General features: G+C 43.1%; 1 protein-coding gene across 2 annotated transcripts in view; it reads right to left on the reverse strand.

The window, feature by feature from the left end:
* LOC115130696 (neuronal acetylcholine receptor subunit alpha-7-like) overlaps positions 1–20,322 on the reverse strand; it is a 112,386-nt gene extending 92,064 nt beyond the window's left edge. For both annotated transcript variants that reach the window (XM_065019705.1, XM_065019704.1), the window contains exon 1: positions 19,823–20,322. In XM_065019705.1, the coding sequence (XP_064875777.1) occupies positions 19,823–19,892 (70 nt within the window). In that variant the 5' untranslated portion in view covers positions 19,893–20,322. The remainder of the gene's footprint in view (positions 1–19,822) is intronic.
* Positions 20,323–26,261: the final 5,939 nt, after the last annotated feature.

Below are 26,261 nucleotides of genomic sequence, written 5' to 3' on the forward strand. Positions count from 1 at the left end.
TGAATGGCCCTAGAGGCACCAGAACATCACATTCATCAGTAATAAGGTCCTGAATCAGCTGTCTGAATGGCCCTAGAGGCACCAGAACATCACATTCATCAGTAATAAGGTCCTGAATCAGCTGTCTGAATGGCCCTAGAGGCACCAGAACATCACATTCATCAGTAATAAAGTCCCGAATCAGCTGTCTGAATGGCCCTAGAGGCACCAGAACATCACATTCATCAGTAATAAGGTTCTGAATCAGCTGTCTGAATGGCCCTAGAGGCACCAGAACATCGCATTCATCAGTAATAAGGTCCTGAATCAGCTGTCTGAATGGCCCTAGAGGCACCAGAACATCACCTTCATCAGTAATAGGTCCTGAATCAGCTGTCTGAATGGCCCTAGAGGCACCAGAACATCACATTCATCAGTAATAAGGTTCTGAATCAGCTGTCTGAATGGCCCTAGAGGCACCAGAACATCACATTCATCAGTAATAAGGTCCCGAATCAACTGTCTGAATGGCCCTAGAGGCACCAGAACATCACATTCATTAGTAATAAGGTTCTGAATCAGCTGTCTGAATGGCCCTAGAGGCACCAGAACATCACATTCATCAGTAATAAGGTCCCGAATCAACTGTCTGAATGGCCCTAGAGGCACCAGAACATCACATTCATTAGTAATAAGGTCCTGAATCAGCTGTCTGAATGGCCCTAGAGGCACCAGAACGTCACATTCATCAGTAATAAAGTCCTGAATCAGCTGTCTGAATGGCCCTAGAGGCACCAGAACGTCACATTCATCAGTAATAAGGTCCTGAATCAGCTGTCTGAATGGCCCTAGAGGCACCAGAACATCACATTCATCAGTAATAAGGTCCTGAATCAGCTGTCTGAATGGCCCTAGAGGCACCAGAACATCACATTCATCACTAATAAGGTCCTGAATTAGCTGTCTGAATGGCCCTAGAGGCACCAGAACATCACATTCATCACTAATAAGGTCCTGAATCAGCTGTCTGAATGGCCCTAGAGGCACCAGAACATCACATTCATCAGTAATAAGGTCCTGAATCAGCTGTCTGAATGGCCCTAGAGGCACCAGAACGTCACATTCATCAGTAATAAGGTCCTGAATCAGCTGTCTGAATGGCCCTAGAGGCACCAGAACATCACATTCATTAGTAATAAGGTCCTGAATCAGCTGTCTGAATGGCCCTAGAGGCACCAGAACATCACATTCATTAGTAATAAGGTCCTGAATCAGCTGTCTGAATGGCCCTAGAGGCACCAGAACGTCACATTCATCAGTAATAAGGTCCTGAATCAGCTGTCTGAATGGCCCTAGAGGCACCAGAACGTCACATTCATCAGTAATAAGGTCCCGAATCAGCTGTCTGAATGGCCCTAGAGGCACCAGAACATCACATTCATCAGTAATAAGGTCCCGAATCAGCTGTCTGAATGGCCCTAGAGGCACCAGAACATCACATTCATCAGTAATAAGGTCCTGAATCAGCTGTCTGAATGGCCCTAGAGGCACGAGAACATCACATTCATCAGTAATAAAGTCCTGAATCAGCTGTCTGAATGGCCCTAGAGGCACCAGAACATCACATTCATCACTAATAAGGTCCTGAATCAGCTGTCTGAATGGCCCTAGAGGCACCAGAACATCATATTCATCACTAATAAGGTCCTGAATCAGCTGTCTGAATGGCCCTAGAGGCACCAGAACATCACATTCATCAGTAATAAGGTCCCGAATCAGCTGTCTGAATGGCCCTAGAGGCACCAGAACATCACATTCATCAGTAATAAGGTCCCAAATTAGCTGTCTGAATGGCCCTAGAGGCACCAGAACATCACATTCATCAGTAATAAGGTTCTGAATCAGCTGTCTGAATGGCCCTAGAGGCACCAGAACATCACATTCATCAGTAATAAGGTCCCGAATCAACTGTCTGAATGGCCCTAGAGGCACCAGAACATCACATTCATTAGTAATAAGGTCGTGAATCAGCTGTCTGAATGGCCCTAGAGGCACCAGAACGTCACATTCATCAGTAATAAGGTCCTGAATCAGCTGTCTGAATGGCCCTAGAGGCACCAGAACGTCACATTCATCACTAATAAGGTCCTGAATCAGCTGTCTGAATGGCCCTAGAGGCACCAGAACATCACATTCATTAGTAATAAGGTCCTGAATCAGCTGTCTGAATGGCCCTAGAGGCACCAGAACGTCACATTCATCAGTAATAAGGTCCTGAATCAGCTGTCTGAATGGCCCTAGAGGCACCAGAACATCACATTCATTAGTAATAAGGTCCTGAATCAGCTGTCTGAATGGCCCTAGAGGCACCAGAACGTCACATTCATCAGTAATAAGGTCCTGAATCAGCTGTCTGAATGGCCCTAGAGGCACCAGAACGTCACATTCATCACTAATAAGGTCCTGAATCAGCTGTCTGAATGGCCCTAGAGGCACCAGAACGTCACATTCATCAGTAATAAGGTCCTGAATCAGCTGTCTGAATGGCCCTAGAGGCACCAGAACGTCACATTCATCAGTAATAAGGTCCTGAATCAGCTGTCTGAATGGCCCTAGAGGCACCAGAACGTCACATTCATCAGTAATAAGGTCCTGAATCAGCTGTCTGAATGGCCCTAGAGGCACCAGAACGTCACATTCATCAGTAATAAGGTCCTGAATCAGCTGTCTGAATGGCCCTAGAGGCACCAGAACGTCACATTCATCAGTAATAAGGTCCTGAATCAGCTGTCTGAATGGCCCTAGAGGCACGAGAACATCACATTCATCAGTAATAAGGTCCTGAATCAGCTGTCTGAATGGCCCTAGAGGCACCAGAACATCACATTCATCAGTAATAAGGTCCTGAATCAGCTGTCTGAATGGCCCTAGAGGCACCAGAACATCACATTCATCAGTAATAAGGTCCTGAATCAGCTGTCTGAATGGCCCTAGAGGCACCAGAACGTCACATTCATCAGTAATAAGGTCCTGAATCAGCTGTCTGAATGGCCCTAGAGGCACCAGAACATCACATTCATCAGTAATAAGGTCCTGAATCAGCTGTCTGAATGGCCCTAGAGGCACCAGAACGTCACATTCATCAGTAATAAGGTCCTGAATCAGCTGTCTGAATGGCCCTAGAGGCACGAGAACATCACATTCATCAGTAATAAGGTCCTGAATCAGCTGTCTGAATGGCCCTAGAGGCACCAGAACATCACATTCATCAGTAATAAGGTCCTGAATCAGCTGTCTGAATGGCCCTAGAGGCACCAGAACATCACATTCATCAGTAATAAAGTCCCGAATCAGCTGTCTGAATGGCCCTAGAGGCACCAGAACATCACATTCATCAGTAATAAGGTTCTGAATCAGCTGTCTGAATGGCCCTAGAGGCACCAGAACATCGCATTCATCAGTAATAAGGTCCTGAATCAGCTGTCTGAATGGCCCTAGAGGCACCAGAACATCACCTTCATCAGTAATAGGTCCTGAATCAGCTGTCTGAATGGCCCTAGAGGCACCAGAACATCACATTCATCAGTAATAAGGTCCCGAATCAACTGTCTGAATGGCCCTAGAGGCACCAGAACATCACATTCATTAGTAATAAGGTCCTGAATCAGCTGTCTGAATGGCCCTAGAGGCACCAGAACGTCACATTCATCAGTAATAAAGTCCTGAATCAGCTGTCTGAATGGCCCTAGAGGCACCAGAACGTCACATTCATCAGTAATAAGGTCCTGAATCAGCTGTCTGAATGGCCCTAGAGGCACCAGAACATCACATTCATCAGTAATAAGGTCCTGAATCAGCTGTCTGAATGGCCCTAGAGGCACCAGAACGTCACATTCATCAGTAATAAGGTCCTGAATCAGCTGTCTGAATGGCCCTAGAGGCACCAGAACATCACATTCATCAGTAATAAGGTCCTGAATCAGCTGTCTGAATGGCCCTAGAGGCACCAGAACATCACATTCATCACTAATAAGGTCCTGAATTAGCTGTCTGAATGGCCCTAGAGGCACCAGAACATCACATTCATCACTAATAAGGTCCTGAATCAGCTGTCTGAATGGCCCTAGAGGCACCAGAACATCACATTCATCAGTAATAAGGTCCTGAATCAGCTGTCTGAATGGCCCTAGAGGCACCAGAACGTCACATTCATCAGTAATAAGGTCCTGAATCAGCTGTCTGAATGGCCCTAGAGGCACCAGAACATCACATTCATTAGTAATAAGGTCCTGAATCAGCTGTCTGAATGGCCCTAGAGGCACCAGAACATCACATTCATTAGTAATAAGGTCCTGAATCAGCTGTCTGAATGGCCCTAGAGGCACCAGAACGTCACATTCATCAGTAATAAGGTCCTGAATCAGCTGTCTGAATGGCCCTAGAGGCACCAGAACGTCACATTCATCAGTAATAAGGTCCCGAATCAGCTGTCTGAATGGCCCTAGAGGCACCAGAACATCACATTCATCAGTAATAAGGTCCCGAATCAGCTGTCTGAATGGCCCTAGAGGCACCAGAACATCACATTCATCAGTAATAAGGTCCCGAATCAGCTGTCTGAATGGCCCTAGAGGCACCAGAACATCACATTCATCAGTAATAAGGTTCTGAATCAGCTGTCTGAATGGCCCTAGAGGCACCAGAACATCACATTCATCAGTAATAAGGTCCTGAATCAGCTGTCTGAATGGCCCTAGAGGCACCATAACGTCACATTCATCAGTAATAAGGTCCTGAATCAGCTGTCTGAATGGCCCTAGAGGCACCAGAACATCACATTCATCAGTAATAAGGTCCTGAATCAGCTGTCTGAATGGCCCTAGAGGCACCAGAACATCATATTCATCACTAATAAGGTCCTGAATCAGCTGTCTGAATGGCCCTAGAGGCACCAGAACATCACATTCATCACTAATAAGGTCCTGAATCAGCTGTCTGAATGGCCCTAGAGGCACCAGAACGTCACATTCATCAGTAATAAGGTCCTGAATCAGCTGTCTGAATGGCCCTAGAGGCACCAGAACATCACATTCATCAGTAATAAGGTCCCGAATCAGCTGTCTGAATGGCCCTAGAGGCACCAGCACATCACATTCATCAGTAATAAGGTCCTGAATCAGCTGTCTGAATGGCCCTAGAGGCACCAGAACATCACATTCATCAGTAATAAGGTCCTGAATCAGCTGTCTGAATGGCCCTAGAGGCACCAGAACATCACATTCATCAGTAATAAGGTCCTGAATCAGCTGTCTGAATGGCCCTAGAGGCACCAGAACATCACATTCATCAGTAATAAGGTCCTGAATCAGCTGTCTGAATGGCCCTAGAGGCACCAGAACATCACATTCATCAGTAATAAGGTCCTGAATCAGCTGTCTGAATGGCCCTAGAGGCACCAGAACATCACATTCATCAGTAATAAAGTCCTGAATCAGCTGTCTGAATGGCCCTAGAGGCACCAGAACATCACATTCATCACTAATAAGGTCCTGAATCAGCTGTCTGAATGGCCCTAGAGGCACCAGAACATCATATTCATCACTAATAAGGTCCTGAATCAGCTGTCTGAATGGCCCTAGAGGCACCAGAACATCACATTCATCAGTAATAAGGTCCTGAATCAGCTGTCTGAATGGCCCTAGAGGCACCAGAACATCACATTCATCAGTAATAAGGTCCCAAATTAGCTGTCTGAATGGCCCTAGAGGCACCAGAACATCACATTCATCAGTAATAAGGTTCTGAATCAGCTGTCTGAATGGCCCTAGAGGCACCAGAACATCACATTCATCAGTAATAAGGTCCCGAATCAACTGTCTGAATGGCCCTAGAGGCACCAGAACATCACATTCATTAGTAATAAGGTCGTGAATCAGCTGTCTGAATGGCCCTAGAGGCACCAGAACGTCACATTCATCAGTAATAAGGTCCTGAATCAGCTGTCTGAATGGCCCTAGAGGCACCAGAACGTCACATTCATCACTAATAAGGTCCTGAATCAGCTGTCTGAATGGCCCTAGAGGCACCAGAACATCACATTCATTAGTAATAAGGTCCTGAATCAGCTGTCTGAATGGCCCTAGAGGCACCAGAACGTCACATTCATCAGTAATAAGGTCCTGAATCAGCTGTCTGAATGGCCCTAGAGGCACCAGAACATCACATTCATTAGTAATAAGGTCCTGAATCAGCTGTCTGAATGGCCCTAGAGGCACCAGAACGTCACATTCATCAGTAATAAGGTCCTGAATCAGCTGTCTGAATGGCCCTAGAGGCACCAGAACATCACATTCATCACTAATAAGGTCCTGAATCAGCTGTCTGAATGGCCCTAGAGGCACCAGAACGTCACATTCATCAGTAATAAGGTCCTGAATCAGCTGTCTGAATGGCCCTAGAGGCACCAGAACGTCACATTCATCAGTAATAAGGTCCTGAATCAGCTGTCTGAATGGCCCTAGAGGCACCAGAACGTCACATTCATCAGTAATAAGGTCCTGAATCAGCTGTCTGAATGGCCCTAGAGGCACCAGAACGTCACATTCATCAGTAATAAGGTCCTGAATCAGCTGTCTGAATGGCCCTAGAGGCACCAGAACGTCACATTCATCAGTAATAAGGTCCTGAATCAGCTGTCTGAATGGCCCTAGAGGCACGAGAACATCACATTCATCAGTAATAAGGTCCTGAATCAGCTGTCTGAATGGCCCTAGAGGCACCAGAACATCACATTCATCAGTAATAAGGTCCTGAATCAGCTGTCTGAATGGCCCTAGAGGCACCAGAACATCACATTCATTAGTAATAAGGTCCTGAATCAGCTGTCTGAATGGCCCTAGAGGCACCAGAACGTCACATTCATCAGTAATAAGGTCCTGAATCAGCTGTCTGAATGGCCCTAGAGGCACCAGAACATCACATTCATCAGTAATAAGGTCCTGAATCAGCTGTCTGAATGGCCCTAGAGGCACCAGAACGTCACATTCATCAGTAATAAGGTCCTGAATCAGCTGTCTGAATGGCCCTAGAGGCACGAGAACATCACATTCATCAGTAATAAGGTCCTGAATCAGCTGTCTGAATGGCCCTAGAGGCACCAGAACATCACATTCATCAGTAATAAGGTCCTGAATCAGCTGTCTGAATGGCCCTAGAGGCACCAGAACATCACATTCATCAGTAATAAAGTCCCGAATCAGCTGTCTGAATGGCCCTAGAGGCACCAGAACATCACATTCATCAGTAATAAGGTTCTGAATCAGCTGTCTGAATGGCCCTAGAGGCACCAGAACATCGCATTCATCAGTAATAAGGTCCTGAATCAGCTGTCTGAATGGCCCTAGAGGCACCAGGACATCACATTCATCAGTAATAGGTCCTGAATCAGCTGTCTGAATGGCCCTAGAGGCACCAGAACATCACATTCATCAGTAATAAGGTTCTGAATCAGCTGTCTGAATGGCCCTAGAGGCACCAGAACATCACATTCATCAGTAATAAGGTCCCGAATCAACTGTCTGAATGGCCCTAGAGGCACCAGAACATCACATTCATTAGTAATAAGGTTCTGAATCAGCTGTCTGAATGGCCCTAGAGGCACCAGAACATCACATTCATCAGTAATAAGGTCCCGAATCAACTGTCTGAATGGCCCTAGAGGCACCAGAACATCACATTCATTAGTAATAAGGTCCTGAATCAGCTGTCTGAATGGCCCTAGAGGCACCAGAACGTCACATTCATCAGTAATAAAGTCCTGAATCAGCTGTCTGAATGGCCCTAGAGGCACCAGAACGTCACATTCATCAGTAATAAGGTCCTGAATCAGCTGTCTGAATGGCCCTAGAGGCACCAGAACATCACATTCATCAGTAATAAGGTCCTGAATCAGCTGTCTGAATGGCCCTAGAGGCACCAGAACATCACATTCATCACTAATAAGGTCCTGAATCAGCTGTCTGAATGGCCCTAGAGGCACCAGAACATCACATTCATCACTAATAAGGTCCTGAATCAGCTGTCTGAATGGCCCTAGAGGCACCAGAACATCACATTCATCAGTAATAAGGTCCTGAATCAGCTGTCTGAATGGCCCTAGAGGCACCAGAACGTCACATTCATCAGTAATAAGGTCCTGAATCAGCTGTCTGAATGGCCCTAGAGGCACCAGAACATCACATTCATTAGTAATAAGGTCCTGAATCAGCTGTCTGAATGGCCCTAGAGGCACCAGAACATCACATTCATTAGTAATAAGGTCCTGAATCAGCTGTCTGAATGGCCCTAGAGGCACCAGAACGTCACATTCATCAGTAATAAGGTCCTGAATCAGCTGTCTGAATGGCCCTAGAGGCACCAGAACGTCACATTCATCAGTAATAAGGTCCTGAATCAGCTGTCTGAATGGCCCTAGAGACACCAGAACATCACATTCATCAGTAATAAGGTCCCGAATCAGCTGTCTGAATGGCCCTAGAGGCACCAGAACATCACATTCATCAGTAATAAGGTCCACAAATCAGCTGTCTGAATGGCCCTAGAGGCACCAGAACATCACATTCATCAGTAATAAGGTTCTGAATCAGCTGTCTGAATGGCCCTAGAGGCACCAGAACATCACATTCATCAGTAATAAGGTCCTGAATCAGCTGTCTGAATGGCCCTAGAGGCACCATAACGTCACATTCATCAGTAATAAGGTCCTGAATCAGCTGTCTGAATGGCCCTAGAGGCACCAGAACATCACATTCATCAGTAATAAGGTCCTGAATCAGCTGTCTGAATGGCCCTAGAGGCACCAGAACATCATATTCATCACTAATAAGGTCCTGAATCAGCTGTCTGAATGGCCCTAGAGGCACCAGAACATCACATTCATCACTAATAAGGTCCTGAATCAGCTGTCTGAATGGCCCTAGAGGCACCAGAACGTCACATTCATCAGTAATAAGGTCCTGAATCAGCTGTCTGAATGGCCCTAGAGGCACCAGAACATCACATTCATCAGTAATAAGGTCCCGAATCAGCTGTCTGAATGGCCCTAGAGGCACCAGCACATCACATTCATCAGTAATAAGGTCCCGAATCAGCTGTCTGAATGGCCCTAGAGGCACCAGAACATCACATTCATCACTAATAAGGTCCTGAATCAGCTGTCTGAATGGCCCTAGAGGCACCAGAACGTCACATTCATCAGTAATAAGGTCCTGAATCAGCTGTCTGAATGGCCCTAGAGGCACCAGAACATCACATTCATCAGTAATAAGGTCCCGAATCAGCTGTCTGAATGGCCCTAGAGGCACCAGCACATCACATTCATCAGTAATAAGGGCCTGAATCAGCTGTCTGAATGGCCCTAGAGGCACCAGAACATCACATTCATCAGTAATAAGGTCCCGAATCAGCTGTCTGAATGGCCCTAGAGGCACCAGAACATCACATTCATCAGTAATAAGGTTCTGAATCAGCTGTCTGAATGGCCCTAGAGGCACCAGAACATCACATTCATCAGTAATAAGGTCCTGAATCAGCTGTCTGAATGGCCCTAGAGGCACCAGAACATCACATTCATCAGTAATAAGGTCCTGAATCAGCTGTCTGAATGGCCCTAGAGGCACCAGAACATCACATTCATCACTAATAAGGTCCTGAATCAGCTGTCTGAATGGCCCTAGAGGCACCAGAACATCATATTCATCACTAATAAGGTCCTGAATCAGCTGTCTGAATGGCCCTAGAGGCACCAGAACATCACATTCATCACTAATAAGGTCCTGAATCAGCTGTCTGAATGGCCCTAGAGGCACCAGAACGTCACATTCATCAGTAATAAGGTCCTGAATCAGCTGTCTGAATGGCCCTAGAGGCACCAGAACGTCACATTCATCACTAATAAGGTCCTGAATCAGCTGTCTGAATGGCCCTAGAGGCACCAGAACGTCACATTCATCAGTAATAAGGTCCTGAATCAGCTGTCTGAATGGCCCTAGAGGCACCAGAACGTCACATTCATCAGTAATAAGGTCCTGAATCAGCTGTCTGAATGGCCCTAGAGGCACCAGAACGTCACATTCATCAGTAATAAGGTCCTGAATCAGCTGTCTGAATGGCCCTAGAGGCACCAGAACATCACATTCATCCGTAATAAGGTCCTGAATCAGCTGTCTGAATGGCCCTAGAGGCACCAGAACATCACATTCATCAGTAATAAGGGCCTGAATCAGCTGTCTGAATGGCCCTAGAGGCACAAGAACGTCACATTTAACAACATTTTGAAGACTGTTCCACAAATAACGTGCAAGAACTAAAAGTTGATTTGCCTAACTCAGAATATCCAGAGTTAGCCATCCCTGAGACCGGTTGTGGTAACTCGTATGTCCAAAATTATGTAAAGATGTTAGGTACAGTATAGAGGTCGACTGATTAATCGGAATGGCATGCATCTACAACCTAAAACTTCTTAACTGGGAATATTGAAGACTCATGTTAAAAGGAACTACCAGCTTTCATATATTCTCATGTTCTGAGCAAGGAACTTAAAAGTTAGCTTTTTTACATGGCACATATTGCACTTTTACTTTCTTCGCCAACACTTGATTTTGCATTATTTAAACCAAATTGAACATGTTTCATTATTTATTTGAGACTAAATTGATTTTATTGATGTATTATATTAAGTTAAAATAAAAGTGTTAATTGTTCATTCAGTATTGTTGTAATTGTCATTATTACAAATATATATACTGTATAAAAATCGGCCGATTGATCGGTATCAGCTTTTTTTGGTCCTCCAATAATCAGTATCGGTATGGGCGTTGAAAAATCATAATCGGTCGACCTCTAGTACAGTGATTTATTTAGTAATTGTCCAATAACTATGCTTCAAATGTGGATTTCCACATAGTTTGGGCCGCCTGGGTCGTTGCGAACTAATTTGCCAGAATTTTACGTAATTATGACATAACATTGAAGGTTGTGCAAAGTAACAGCAATATTTAGACTTATGGATGCCACCCGAACGGTTCCATATTTCAGTGAAAGAATAAACGTTTTGTTTTTTTCAAAATGGCACAAATGTTCAGATAAGCATTAGATTCACTTTTTTTATCCTATACATTGAATATTGATTACCGATGGAGCGGTAGGCCAATATCGGCCAATAATGTCAGTGAACTGAAGTATCGGTTGGGCTCTATTAGTAGTTCCCTATAGGTCCGTGGTCATCAGGCCAGAAGCCAACAAACACATAGGGACAGACCACAGGGATATAAAAAAAAATACAATATATAACTTTATATTATGGAACATTAGATTGTATGGAACACAAGATCTAAGAACACAAGAACAAGAGTATCAGAATTGAGAACACATGAGCTCAGAGCATCATGTATGGAACAAAACATATTACCTGCAAAGCTAATGTACATTCTACTCATTCTTAGTCTATGCATCAGAGACACAGTTAGGAACACAAGGTCTCAAAAAGACCAGCAGAATATCGAACAGCAGGGGCCATAAGCCTATGTTGTAAACTTTCATTCATCAGTTGTAGCAACATCATGATGGGTACAGGGAAAATTTGTAGTAGCCTAAACCTATAGCTGTTACATTGAACTGGGTGTATGAAATATGCATGACAGTCCTCCAATTTGATGTAATAGAAATAAGGCCATGCTCGTGAACAAAATAATCGGCCTCCCACATCTTAAACTGCACTGACCGCCATTGAAACAGACATAAATAAAATAATTCCAAATACTAAATATAAAACAGGTTGTTGCGTTGTGGCCATAGACATATAATCCATAGAAGGGTTTTGGAAACTCTAACCATGGCAAACTCCTGGGTACACTATGGCTGCTAGTACTGACTTGAATGGGAACTGCTATCTATGGATTATATTTCTATGGTTGGTTGCGGCTCTCAGTTTGCCTTTCGTAAATTTCCAAAATACAAATCGCAAGAAAACTGTAGAGTTTGGAAAGCAAATGCCTACTCCTGAAAAGAGAAGACTAATCTGTCATTTGAATGTATTAAAAAAGATTCTGCTAATGTCAGCTAGCATGTAAAGAACATGGAATTGCATGAAATGTGTTTCTAAAAGGCCCCCAAAAATCTACAGACCCTGCTAAAAAAAATCCCCATGTGTGGTAAACCTAACAACGCATATGCTCAACTGTATGCCACTACGAAAATGTGATTATAGATGCATGCAATGATTTATTCGAAAAATGGTATTGCTCCCCAACTCAAAACATCTACCCGCAGCTATGCAAACATTCACACACACACACACAAACACACACACACAGTAACCCCTGTGGGAGGTGAAGAGAAGCAGACAGACAGATATCTCATTGTTAGAGCTGGGACGATAATCCCAAAATGATTGACACCGACCATACCGATCATCTATCGCAGGGTTTTTAGCTGATATCATTCATTACGATAAGTAGCTGTATACTAGAGAAATGTGAAGTTGATGGCTACAAGCATCAAACTAACAGTAGTACTTTAAATCATTTTTAAAAACTCTGGTGCACATTAATGTTATAAAGTTAGTGTTCTATGTATCATTATCGCATCAATTCAGGCAATTTATCGCAATATGTATTTTGGTCCATACAGTGCCTTCGGAAAGTATTCAAACCCATTGACTTTTTCCACATTTTGTTACATTACGGACAGAATCGAAAATTGATTAAATAAAAAAAAATTGTCAGCAATCTACACACAATATACCATAATGACAAAGCAAAAACAGGGTTCTACACATTTTTGCACATTTATTAAAAGTAAAGAACAGAAATACCTTATTTTACATAAGTATTCTGACCCTTTGCTATGAGACTCAAAATTGAGCTCAGGTGCATCCTGTTTCCATTGATTATCCTTGAGATGTTTCTACAACTTTCTACGAGGCACACACCTGTCTATATAAGGTCCCACAGTTGACAGTGAGTGTCAGAGCAAAAACCAAGTCATGAGGTCGAAGGAATTGTCCGTAGAGCACCGAGGCAGGATTGTGTCGAGGCACAGATCTGGGGAAGGGTACCAAAACATTTTTGCAGCATTGAAGGTCCCCAAGAAAACGGTGGCCTCTTTCATTCTTAAATGGAAAAAGTTTGGAACCACCAAGACTCTTCCTAGAGCTGGCTGCCCGGCCAAACTGAGCAATTGGGAGAGAATGGCCTTGGTCAGGGAGGTGACCAAGAACCCAATGGTCACTCTGACAAAGCTCTAGAGAACCTTCCAGAAGGACAACCATCTCTGCAGCACTCCACCAATCAGGCCTTTATGGTAGAGTGGCCAGAAGGAAGCCACTCCTCAGTAAAAGGCACATGACTGTCCGCTTGGAGTTTGCCAAAAGGCACCTAAGGACTCTCAGACCATGAGAAACAGGATTCTCTGGTCGGATGAAACCAAGATTGAACTCTTTGGCCTGAATGTCAAGCGTCATGTCTGGAGGATACCTAGTACCATCCCTACAGTGAAGCATGGTGGTGGCAGCATCATGCAGTGGGGATGTTCTTCAGCGGCAGGGACTGGGAGACTAGTCAGGATCGAGGCAAAGATGAACGGACCAAAGTACAGAGAGATGAAAACCAGCTCAGGACCTCAGAGATGAAAACCAGCTCAGGACCTCAGACTGGGGTGAAGGTTCACTCCAACTATACAATGACCCTAAGCACACAGCCAAGACAACACAGGAGTGGCTTCGGGACAAGTCTCTGAATGCCCTTGAGTGGCCCAGCCAGAGCCTGGACTTGAACCCGATCAAACATCTCTGGAGAGACCTGAAAATAGCTGTGCAGCAACGCTCCCCTTCCAACCTGACAGAGCTTGAGAGGATCTGCAGAGAAGAATGGGAGAAACTCCCCAAATACAGATGTGCCAAGCTTGTAGCGTCATACCCAAGAAGACTGCTTCAACAAAGTACTGAGTAAAGGGTCTGAATACTTATGCTGATATGATATTTCAGTTTTTTTAAATTATACATTTGCATTAATTATACAAATTTCAGAAATTCTGTTTTTGCTTTGTCATTATGGGGTATTGAGTGTAGATTGATTAGGGGGGAAATTATTTAATCAAATTTAGGAAAGGCTGTAACCTAATAAAATGTGGAATAATAAAGGGCTCTGAATAATTTCCAAAGGCACTGTATCTACTAATTGTGCCCATCTATCTCTTTTAAAGTTTAGGACTCAGACTTTCACGGGTGTCCTTTTAACTGCCTGTCAGAAAGCCATTCCAAGGTGAAGAAATAAAGGATATATTTGTTTTAAACAGCTATATGTAATACATGTGTGCTGTTCAGTAACTCTAAAGAAGTGATGTGTTCTTTAGAAGTGTTTTAGAATCCAGAGGGAATACCCCAAAACCCATTGTGAAGACAGAGAATGCATCCCAAGAGGCACCCTATCCTCTATATAGTGCACTACTTTTGAGCAGAGCCCTATGGGCACTATAAAGGCAGTAAGGTGCCATTTGTGACACAGATATAACTCATTTTACCACAAGAAGGTGGTTCCACCATTTCAAGCACATGTTTCTATATTGTGCTCAAAGCTAGTTTAATCTAGAGTTATCCTATAGTGTTTTTACTAGACAAAATTATATCCAGTTGAGTAGTGGAGGGTCCAGACAGCTGTTTTGTCTTCACACATCAAAGTAAAGGTGTGCATATTCACTGACCTATTTCAGCCTGCAGCCCAAGAGAGGAGGGAGAGAGTGAGGGAAATCAGAGCTAGTGAGTGGGAGAGAGGGGGTAGTGGAGAAAGACAGTAGAGAGAGTTCCAACATAAAAACAATGCCGCAAGAAATTATACATTTTACATGAGGGAGTTCAAATGTGACAGTGATTTTCTAAGGCTGACTAGATTAGAGTTAAATCAGTGTGTGTGTGAACACAGTGTGAATGTCCCCCATCTATTGCGACTGTACTCCTTGCACATGCATTTGCCTGCATGCTGAAGTTAAACCAGCTGACAATGCCAGGCTTTCGCCTTTTATTAACGCACCAGCTCTCCACCATCATGTGACTGGGGTTGTAACCCTTTCTCCCACCCTGCATCACTGGGCTCACAGAGTGGGTGGGGTTGGAGTAGGGTAATGTAGCATGGTAATGGCAGTATAGGGTCTGGGGTGAGATGATGTGAGTGGTTGAAACAGTCGTGGTCATTGAGAATGACACAAACATTTATTTTCACAAAGTCTGCTGCCTCAGTTTGCATGATGGCAATTGACATATACTGCAGAATGTTATGAAGAATGATCAGATGAATTGCAATTAATTGCAAAGTCCCTATTTGCCATGCAAATTAACTGAATTCCCAAAAAACATTTCCACTGCATTTCAGCCCTGCCACAAAAGGACCAGCTGACATCATGTCAGTGATTCTCTCGTTAACACAGGTGTGAGTGTTGATGAGGACAAGGCTGGAGATCACTCTGTCATGCTGATTGAGTTCGAATAACAGACTGGAAGCTTCAAACGGAGGGTGGTGCTTGGAATCATTGTTCTTCCTCTGTCAACCATGGTTACCTGCAAGGAAACACATGCCGTCATCATTGCTTTGCAAAAAAGGGCTTCACAGGCAAGGATATTGCTGCCAGTAAGATTTCATCTAAATCAACCATTTATCGGATCATCAAGAACTTAAAGGAGAGTGGTTCAATTGTTGTGAAGAAGACTTCAGGGAGCCCAAAAAAGTCCAGCAAGCGCCAGGACCATCTCCTAAAGTTGATTCAGCTGCGGGACCGGGGCACCACCAGTACAGAGCTTGCTCAGGAATGGCAGCAGGCAGGTGTGAGTGCATCTGCACGCATAGTGAGGCGAAGAGTTTTGGAGGATGGCCTGGTGTCAAGAAGGGCAGCAAAGAAGCCACTTCTCTCCAGGAAAAAAAATCAAGGACTGATATTCTGTAATACGTACAGGGATTGGACTGCTGAGGACTGGGGTAAAGTCATTCTCTCTGATGAATCCCCTTTCCGATTGTTTGGGGCATCCGGAAAAAAGCTTGTCCGGAGAAGACAAGGTGAGCGCTACCATTAGTCCTGTGTCATGCCAACAGTAAAGCATCCTGAGACCATTCATGTGTGGGGTTGCTTCTCAGCCAAGGGAGTGGGCTCACTCACAATTTTGCCTAAGAACACAGGCATGAATAAAGAATGGTACCAACACATCCTCCGAGAGCAACTTCTCCCAACCATCCAGGAACAGTTTGGTGACGAACAATGCCTTTTCCAGCATGATGTAGCACCTTGCCATAAGGCAAAAGTGATAACTAAGTGGCTCGGGGAACAAAACATCGACATTTTTGGTCCATGGCCAGGAAACTCCCCAGACCTTAATGCCATTGAGAACTTGTGGTCAATCCTCAAGAGGCGGGTGGACAAACAAAAACCCACAAATTCTGACAAACTCCAAGCATTGATTATGCAAGAATGGGCTGCCATCAGTCAGGATGTGGCCCAGACGTTAATTGACAGCATGCCAGTGTGGATTACAGAGGTCTTGAAAAAGAAGTGTCAACACTGCAAATATTGACTCTTCGCATCAACTTCATGTAATTGTGAATAAATGCTTTTGACACTTGTGAAATGCGTGTAATTATACTTCAGTATTCCATAGTAACATCTGACAAGAATATCTAAACACACGGAAGCAGCAAACTTTGTGAGAATTAATATTTGTGCCATTCTCAAAACTTTTGGCCATGACTGTACACTCCTGTGGTCAGAACACCAGGAAACGAATTTACTTCCAAATGGTCTTCAGTACATCTCCCACAGTCACACTCCCTTGAGAAAAATAATGTTCCTTTATGTCCTGACAAATGTTGTCGCTCCTGAACACCAACAGCTGAGTACAACATTAACGATAATGACATAGGGTCTAATCTCAGGGCTCTAGTTATAATCCTAATCTAATCCAATGTCACGCCACAATGGAATACTCTATACAAAAGTAATTTTACTGCTGCTACACATGAATGTGTATTCATATATATTGTGATTTACACAGATGTTAGTAAGATTGATTATGTAAATCCATATCTCCATAAGTCTCTTTTGTCTCAAAAGAAACAGAAATATACACTGAGTGAGATAAACCTGCTCTTTCAATGACAGACTGACCAGGTGAATCCAGGTGAAAGCTGTGATCCCTTATTTATGTCACTTCAATCAGTGTAAATTAAGGGGAGGAGACGGGTTAAAGAAGGATTTTTAAGCTTTGAGATAATTGAGACATGGATTGTGTATGTGTGCCATTCAGAGGGTGAATGGGTAAGACAAAATATTTAAGTGCCTTTGAACGGGGTATGGTAGTAGGTGCCTGGAGCACTGGTTTGTGTAAAGAATAGCAACACTGCTGGGTTTTTCACACTCAACAGTTTCCCGTGTGTATCAAGAATGATCCACCACCAGTGGAGGCTGCTGAGGGGAGGATGGCTCATAATAATGGCTAGAATGGAGTCAATGGAATGTTAACAAACACATAAAACAAATGGTTTCCATGTGGTTGGTACCATACCATTGACTCCTTTCCAGCCATTATCATGATCTGCCGTCCCCTCAGCAGCCTCCACTGTCCACCACCCAAAGGACATCCAGACAATTTGACACAACGGTGGGAAGCATTGGAGTCAACATGTGCCAGCATCCCTGTGGAACACTTTCTACACCTTCTACAGTCCATGCCCCGACGAATTGAAGCTGTTCTGAGGGGGAAAGTGAGGATATAGCTCAATATTTGGAAGGTGTTCTTAGTGTTTTGTACACTCAGTGTATGTTCTCCTTCATAGAGTTATAGAGTAGTGCACATACAGTACCTTATGTACATGGATGTATACCATGCCATGCCATGGAAAGCTGCCATGCTGCTACTGGACGGAACTGTATGCCTTCCTGCTATAGATGCCAGTCACACATGTATAAGCATCATTTAGTTGAAGCCACAAAAATACCCAAATCAATAATGCACAGGATGAAGCAGGAGAGTTTGAATTGGCATAAACTAGAGATTAAAGAAAGTGGGAGGACTAGAAAGTCTCTCAGGAGTTACTGCTGACCATGGGGGGAAGAGAGAGGGAAGAGAGGGGGAAGGGTGAGGTGCTGCATAGGAATCAGAGAGATCTCATTTATGGACTGATGCCATGCAACTCTTCATACCATATCGAGAGAGGTCCTGGAACAAAGGTTAGAGGGAAACAATAAAAACAGAATTTCAATGGAAAAAAGTTAAGATGTCTTTATTGCGCCACAGTTACTCTTACTCTTCAGATGCATCTCATAGAATATTTTTTTAAAGTATTGTAAACTAAGATTGATTGAAAGTAGATCCGTGGTGCTGAAAGACATTATTGAATGTTGATGTGTAAATTATTTGATCACCAACACTTGCCCGTATACGTTGCATGGCCTCATGCACAAGAGTGCTAGTCTGGCTGACACCTAACTTGAAGTCTTCCTGACTTCAGAGTCTGGAAAGGCTCCATGATGTTGTAGGCAAGATGCGCAGATAATGAAGGAGGCTGTGCTTTTTTACCAATTGGTTCACCTCCGTGTCTTTCTCACTGAAACACTCACATGGACAGCCACACACACAGCCCCAGAGTGCCACCCCCTTCCAACACAAGTGTAGGATTATCAAACAAGAGGTCAAAAAAAAAAAAAAAAAAAAACATTTGAGAGAACCAAGCTCAAGCCAACTTCTGTGTAAATACTGCACTTACAACAGGCTCCTGTCCAGACCGATTTGTCACAGCTCTCCACCTGAGCCACGTTAGTCAGGCTACAACAGTGCCCCATCAGACCGGGAATAAGGAGTTGAATGTCTAGAAAAAGATAGTCTGCTTCAACTATCAATCAAATGGTTATGAAGACCAGTCTGTCTGTCAGACATTGGCAATCGTAGGACAAGTCTGCCTGAGACCAAAGCCCTGTCTCTCCCTCCATCCATCCCTGGCCAGTGATGTGAGTGGAGTAGGTAGTTGAGGACAGGGAAGGTGTCTGTGTGCTGGACACACACAAAGAGACAGAGAAACAATGCACAGAGACAGTAACACGCAACACACTGGAGAGATGCCTCTATGCCAATAAACCTCTGTAAACCCTGTGCTGTGCTGCGTCACAGTATATAAAGTAGACCCAGATGTCAGGGATGATTGGGGGGGGGGGGCTTTAAGAACAAATGCATTATCCCTATGAATAAGCACAACACACTGTGCACATACACTTTTAACTATTTTAAATGAACCCCAACAGCATCCGACCTGCATATGCATTATATGCATATGCATATATATATATGGTATATTATGCCTACTGTATAGAATAGATGACATAATCCTACTGTAGATTGCCACAGCACATGAATGAATCCGACTGCACTGTGACATGAAAGGAAAAGACACTTTAAACCTAGGCTATTTAGAATAATCCATCAAAATACAAATCGGCCTACTCTTTTCCCAAAACTAATCACTATGTTGGATCACAACTGTATTTGTGTTTCAATCCAATCTCACAGGTAACGTTAACTGTTATTTTGAGATTTAAAAAAAATCACTTTCCTCTGTCCTCTGTGCTTTTATTTCAAACGTCAAAATCGTGCCCAGAATTACATGGAAACCGGAAACCTACTTTGTTGTGTATACCCAAAACTCAAATTAGAGTATCTAGCCTATCACTGAGGGTTAGCATTCACACCACATTCCCTCTAAACAGACATGAAACACAGTTCAACAGAGAGAAGTGGACTCGGAGCCAGCCATACCTTTGAAAAGGACCGCCATCCATAGATAGATCCCAACCGAACCTTGTCCAAAAGACTTGCGGCACCGCATCCTTTCGTTCACAGGAATCCGACGACCCTCGAGCCTTCACTGGCGGCTAGAGAGTAAGCGCTTGTTCAGCCAGGGCGTGAGCATTGGGCTGGGGAGAGTTGGAGAGTGATGGGCTGAGGAGAGGTGGAGAGTGATGGGCTGGGCAGAGGTGGAGAGTAATGGGCTGAGGAGAGGTGGAGTGATGGGTTGGGGAGAGGTGGAGAGTGAATGAGTGAGATAGAGATAGTGAACAACATTTGCGCTTTTACGATTGTTAAAAGAACATTCTCATACACCCGGGCGCATTCTCGGAGCATAGGCTACAGTAAGAAAATAACTTTTACGCATAACAAAATACTACTCGCGGTCCGAATACTCGGACTTTGTGAATCTTACACTGATAAACTTGTGGCTGTGGTCGCGCTGTCTCTCTTGGCGCGCGCTCACCCGTTTCCCGCCTCGTCTGCTCCTTTGGTCTGCTCGAGCGCATTCCTCGTGCCACTTTTTTTTAAATCGACGAGTGGCGGGGATGACGTCAGGCGCACCGCTGAGAGCTTCCAGAGAGGTCTGAGCCTCTGTCTAGGTCAGAGTCTGAGAAAAAAACATCAACATTTCTAAAATATATATATTTTTTAAACACGCAGACACAAAAGTTGTGTTAACAGTTAAAACTTTACATTGATCATAAATGTTGTTCTGAAATGTGTATTACAATGTGGTGATATTTTACGCAAACCCCTAATAGGCATAAATATTTTACAAACTAAAATAAACTTGAGACCGACTCCAATAACTGTATACATTATGTGCAATTGCGCAAGTCGGCTATATTCAAAATTCTCAAATATTTAATCTAAAATTAAATCTAAACATTTATTACATTTGATTGTTTTCCTGCAGGTGTATACAACCTACTCCATACAGAACAAAAACAAGATGTCTTCATTGCACACTGTATATCTTCACACCCCAGAGTTAATATGATATGATATACTTTATTGTCCCGAGGGGAAATTTCACTTGGACAATAGAGAGTGCTGCTGCTTCAACATACTGTAAATACATAAATACATAGAATTATCATACACTCCCCTCCCCACCCACACAAAAGTTTAATAAATTAATGTCAGGTGGCAGGTAACCTATAAGAGCATATTGGGCCAGTAACTGAAAGGTTGATGGTTTGAATCCTAGAGTTGACTAGGTGAGAAATCTGCTGATGTGCCCTTGAGCAAGGCACTTAACCCTAATTGATCTGGATAAGAGCACCTGATAAATAACTCAAATGTCAATGTAAAAAATGTCTAGGTGGCAGTTCCACATGATGAAAGCCAGGCTCCAGTCTGTCATTGCGTCTGACTCCCCTGCTGTAAAGCAGTTTTATTGACAGGGGGATAAACAAATGTTTATATCTGTTCAGCCAGCTTATAACACCTCCTTGATGGCATCAGCAGGAACTCTAAGTTCAGTGCATGTGTGGGGTCCGACATGACCTTTCTGGCCTGTCTGATGATGGTCTCCTGGAAAGAGGAAGGAAGTGTCATGCCTATAATCTTCCCTGCTGTCATGTTCAGTCTCAAGATTTGGGCTTTGAGCTGCACGGTCAGGTTACCAAACCATGTAACAATGCCTTGGCACAGGTGTCAAACTCATTCCACAGAGGGCTGAGTGTCTGCGGGTTTTCGCTCCTCCCTTGTACTTGACTATGGTCACAAATTAGTAAATAACTCCCCTCACCAGGTTATCTAGGACTTAATTGAAAGGAAAATATGTGACAAGCATTGAACATTGTTCATCAATAATTCCCAAACAAATGTATTGAGCATGAGTAATTTTGATATGGATAATTTGCCCTAAGAGTTGTGCAAGATTAGTAGAATCTTATTCAACATTATTCACAGCTATAATGGCTGCCAAAGGTGCTTCCACCAAGTATTAACTCTGGGATGTGAAGGCATAATGCAATCAATACATTTTCATTTATAATTTTTTCATAAATTTGTCAAATTTTTCAAAAATATTTCTTTCGTTTTGAGAAAGAGGAGTACGTTCCATTTTTAGATGTAGTTTTAATTAAGGCAGCAAAATGTGAAGACTGCAAAGGGTTTGCAATCCCGTCTCCATTACGGTCATTATCATATCATTTTTTTTTTTTTAAATGCAATAATCAATTATAATGATCGATATCAATGATTTATATATTTAATAGGCTATAAAAAAACATCATATTTTTGATATCGATAATTAAAATGTTGATATAAAAAATTGAATTACTTATAGGAAACATCTGATTGTTGATATAAAAATATATATATTGATGTAAAAAAAATATATGAATATATGTTAAAACAGCTTTTCTCTACACTGTAGGCTTCACATCTGCTTGCATTTATATTTTGTATGTTTATTTTCTGTAAAATATGTAATTCAGTGCTCATCAATAAGAGACCTTGGTCTTAGTATGACTCCCTGATAAAGGTTAAATAAAACAAATACAAATATAATTGAAGGCTGACATGTTATTTCGGAATGCAGGGAGTAGCCTACCTCTTTTCCACAGATTAAAAACAGTTTACACACACTTGACTTCATCATACAAATAGCATGCCTTCAACAAAGCCTATTTCTAACTAGTGATGAAGTATCCACTAATAATATTATATTGACTAGTTATTTCATAGAGGGGTGTTTGAAAACATGCAGTTCAATGTTGATGTATACTATAGCCTATGGTTTTTGAATGGTGGTCTCAGGTTGGGTGAGGGAGCGCATGTGTACATCTTTCGTGATTTCTCACAAAAATATAATCTAAGAATGGTCTCAATTTAGAGCCTCTAACCCTGGCGATTAGACTGGTAAAATCATGGGTAGGCCTACGCTCGCTATGGCTGACCTGGTATTGTGCAATCATTTTTATGTTCATTAGAATGTTCTATCAACTGATGCTGGATTGCCATGCACTGTAAACCCCAAGCCATTTTAACTCAAATACCTCTACTTAGTTGAATTAAAAGTCAATGAAAAAGCATTATAACCTAAAATGTGTATGTGGTACTGACTCAAAACTAAATGAGAAGTCACATCAACTCTATTTGTTTAAGTTATGATAACAAATTAACTTTTTCCCAGCATGCTCTACTGCAGGTAGATTTTGTGGATATATATATATATATATATGATTTATATGTATATATAATCATATATATATATATATATATATATATATATATATGTGTGTGTGTTTGTTTTTGTATGTACATTAGACACATTCACACTGCACCATAGCCCGGGGCTAAGCGAGTGTTCACACTTGCACATTCTACATTATAGTTGATCAATTGTAGTTGTTTGCAAACTAAATTGCTTCTTGATTGCTTTGGGAAATACCCCCTTGACATTAATAATCAACCCATCTGCAACTTGGTTGCATCCAGTTGAAGCTTTTCAACTTTGTGCAACTAGTTGGAAACAACAGCCAATCAAAACAAACACTTTTGTCACATGATCCATTCCAAGGTTCAGAATTCAAACCCAGTTGTCATGTCAACACAGCTGTCTGTGCTGCTCAGCACAACCCACAATCAGCATTGACAGAGACTAGCACAACAGGAGATGTATGCAAATGATTGTACATGGTTTAGCAGTCAATAAATGTAATTTTGAAGTGAACCCAAACCTCTCCCTGACCAGTTTCAACTAGAATTGTTCACCATGAACTGTGCTAGCTAGCTTAGTTTGTTGCTAGCTTGGTTAGCTTGTTGCTAGCTAGCTGTGTTGTTGGTGTTTGCAATGTCATTTGGCTAGCTAAATTGTACAGGCTACATTTATTCGAAACACTTGTTACAATACTGTTGAAAGATTCCTGGAAATGGGCATTTTGGGAAAGTTACCAGAATTTTGCAACCATACTTGCAGGCCTGATGTGGCCTGTAAATCATGAGTTTTAGGCCACTGTATTAGGGTAATGCTAGACTTCAAAATAAGGCCTTATGAGATATGTAATGTATTGTCAAAAATAGTTTAATTATAATGATAACATTCACCTAGGAACTCACTTGGTGAAGGCTACAGGACTGAAAATGAACTAATTCAACAACCATGTCTCTTTCACTAACAAATACAGTCATGGGTGGCAACTACAATTCATTTGAAAAGGCAAGGCACACTGGGGATATTATATTGGAGGCGTGGCTTAGTGGGGGCGTAACTAAAAATGTTCAAGCTGATACAACTCAAATCTGAACCCCCTAGGGTCACAGTGACTCGATCAGTTTGAGTAATAACTCCAAAATCACTTTAAGTAACTGTATTCATATATATTAATTCCAAAGGGTTTCCTCAAAAGTTTTGAGTAATGACAGCACATTGGACTTTACAGTGAGTGCGTTCGTGGATTCACTCTGGCTGTCTACTCTGATGTCAGAGCATTCTCGTCTGAGTGTGCCAGAGCGTAGAATAACTGATGAATTTACGAACATGCAACATCCGCTGATTATGATCGGTGTCAGTAAACGTCAGCAAAAACACGTAATTAAATTGTTGCCAGCAGCACAGTTAGTCACTAAGGCTCTAGATAACATGAAAACAGCCTAACCAGCTCTGCTAGGGTGAGTAAAATGGTCAGAGTGAGGTGTTCTATCATTTGTGTCTGGAAGTAGCTAGCAAGCTAGGCAACTTTAGCCAGTTAGCTTTTGTGCTTGACTCCCGTCGTGAGGTGAGAACGCTCAGTTCAACCCTACTCCTCAGCCAGAGCATCCAGTGTGCGCTCTGAACACTGAGAGCGAAACGCTCTGAATTTACGAATGGACAATCTGACAATGTTCTGAATTTACAAACGACCCAGAGCGCACTCTGACACACTGGAGGCAATTTACGAACGCACCCAGTGTGGTAATGTAGAATATTCATCCATATTATGCTAACTGGTGTGGCTCATGGAATGGAATATATTTTTTGTAATGTCAGTTGAGTTGACTCACTTCCTGCTTTTACTTCCTGGCATAGTTAAACCCAACATGGCTGCCAGTCCACCCATTATGCCATCATTGACTTGAATGGGGACGGACATTCTATTCATTCTATTTCTGTGGTTGTGGTACTTGGCTTCAACTCTTTACAGAGCATGGGACTGAAGGCCTTAAGGGTCAACTGCAGATCTCTGAAGACCTCCTCAATGACATATATGCAGAATTGGATAAATGTGGACAGGTGCTGCCCAAGCCCGTCCAGAGACTTCAGACCACGCCTACCAAGCACATCCAGACTGAACAACCACCCTTCAGCATGCCTACCACTATCACGGGAGTCTCCTTGCAAAACACTAGAGACACTGTGGATCCATGAACTTTACATAAACCTTTCAAGAAAGCAAGGAGTAGTGCCCAAAAGTGTATGGAAGTGGATAATCGAGGCATGCAGAGCTGATTTGATGCCAAATAAAGGTCATTCCCCCATTCACTTCTTCTCTCAGGCCGACTCTTTTCTCTGTATATATCAATGATGTCACTCTTCCTGCGAGTGATTCTTTGATCCACCTCTACGCAGACGACACCATTCTGTATACATCTGGCCCTTCTTCGGACACTGTGTTAACAAACCTCCAAACGAGCTTCAACGCCATACAACACTCCTTCCGTGGCCTCTAACTGCTCTTAAATGCTAGTTAAGCGAAAAGCACACTCTTCAACCGATCTCTGCCCGCACCCGCGCGCGACTAGCATCACTACCCTGGACAGTTCTGACTTAGAATATGTGGACAACTATAAATACCTAGGTGTCTAGACTGTAAACTCTCCTTCCAGACACACATTAAGCATCTCCAATCCTCCAATCTAGAATTGGCTTCCTATTTCACAACAAAGCCTCCCTCACTCATGCTGCCAAACATACCCTCGTAAAACTGACTATCCTACCGATCCTTTACTTCGGCGATGTTATTTACAAAATAGCCTCCAACACTCTACTCAGCAAATTGGAGGCAGTCTATCACAGTGCCATCCATTTTGTCACCAAAGCCCCATATTCTACCCACCACTGCGACCTGTATGCTCTCGTTGGCTGGTCCTCGCTACATATTCGTCGCAAAACCCACTGGCTCCAGGTCATCTATAAGTCTTTGCTAGGTAAAGCTCTGCCTTATCTCAGCTCACTGGTCACCATAGCAACACCCACCCATAGCACGCACTCCAGCAGGTATATTTCACTGGTCATCCCCAAATCCAACACCTGCTTTCGCCGCCTTTCCTCCCAGTTCTCTGCTGCCAATGACTGGAACGAATTGCAAAAATCACTGAAGTTGGAGACTATATCTCCCTCACTAACTTTAAGCGTCAGCTGTCAGACCAGCTTACCGATCACTGCACCTGTACACAGCCCATCTGTAAATAGCCC

The sequence above is a fragment of the Oncorhynchus nerka genome, linkage group LG6 (genome assembly GCF_034236695.1).
Source record: "Oncorhynchus nerka isolate Pitt River linkage group LG6, Oner_Uvic_2.0, whole genome shotgun sequence".
Lineage (NCBI taxonomy): Eukaryota > Metazoa > Chordata > Actinopteri > Salmoniformes > Salmonidae > Oncorhynchus > Oncorhynchus nerka.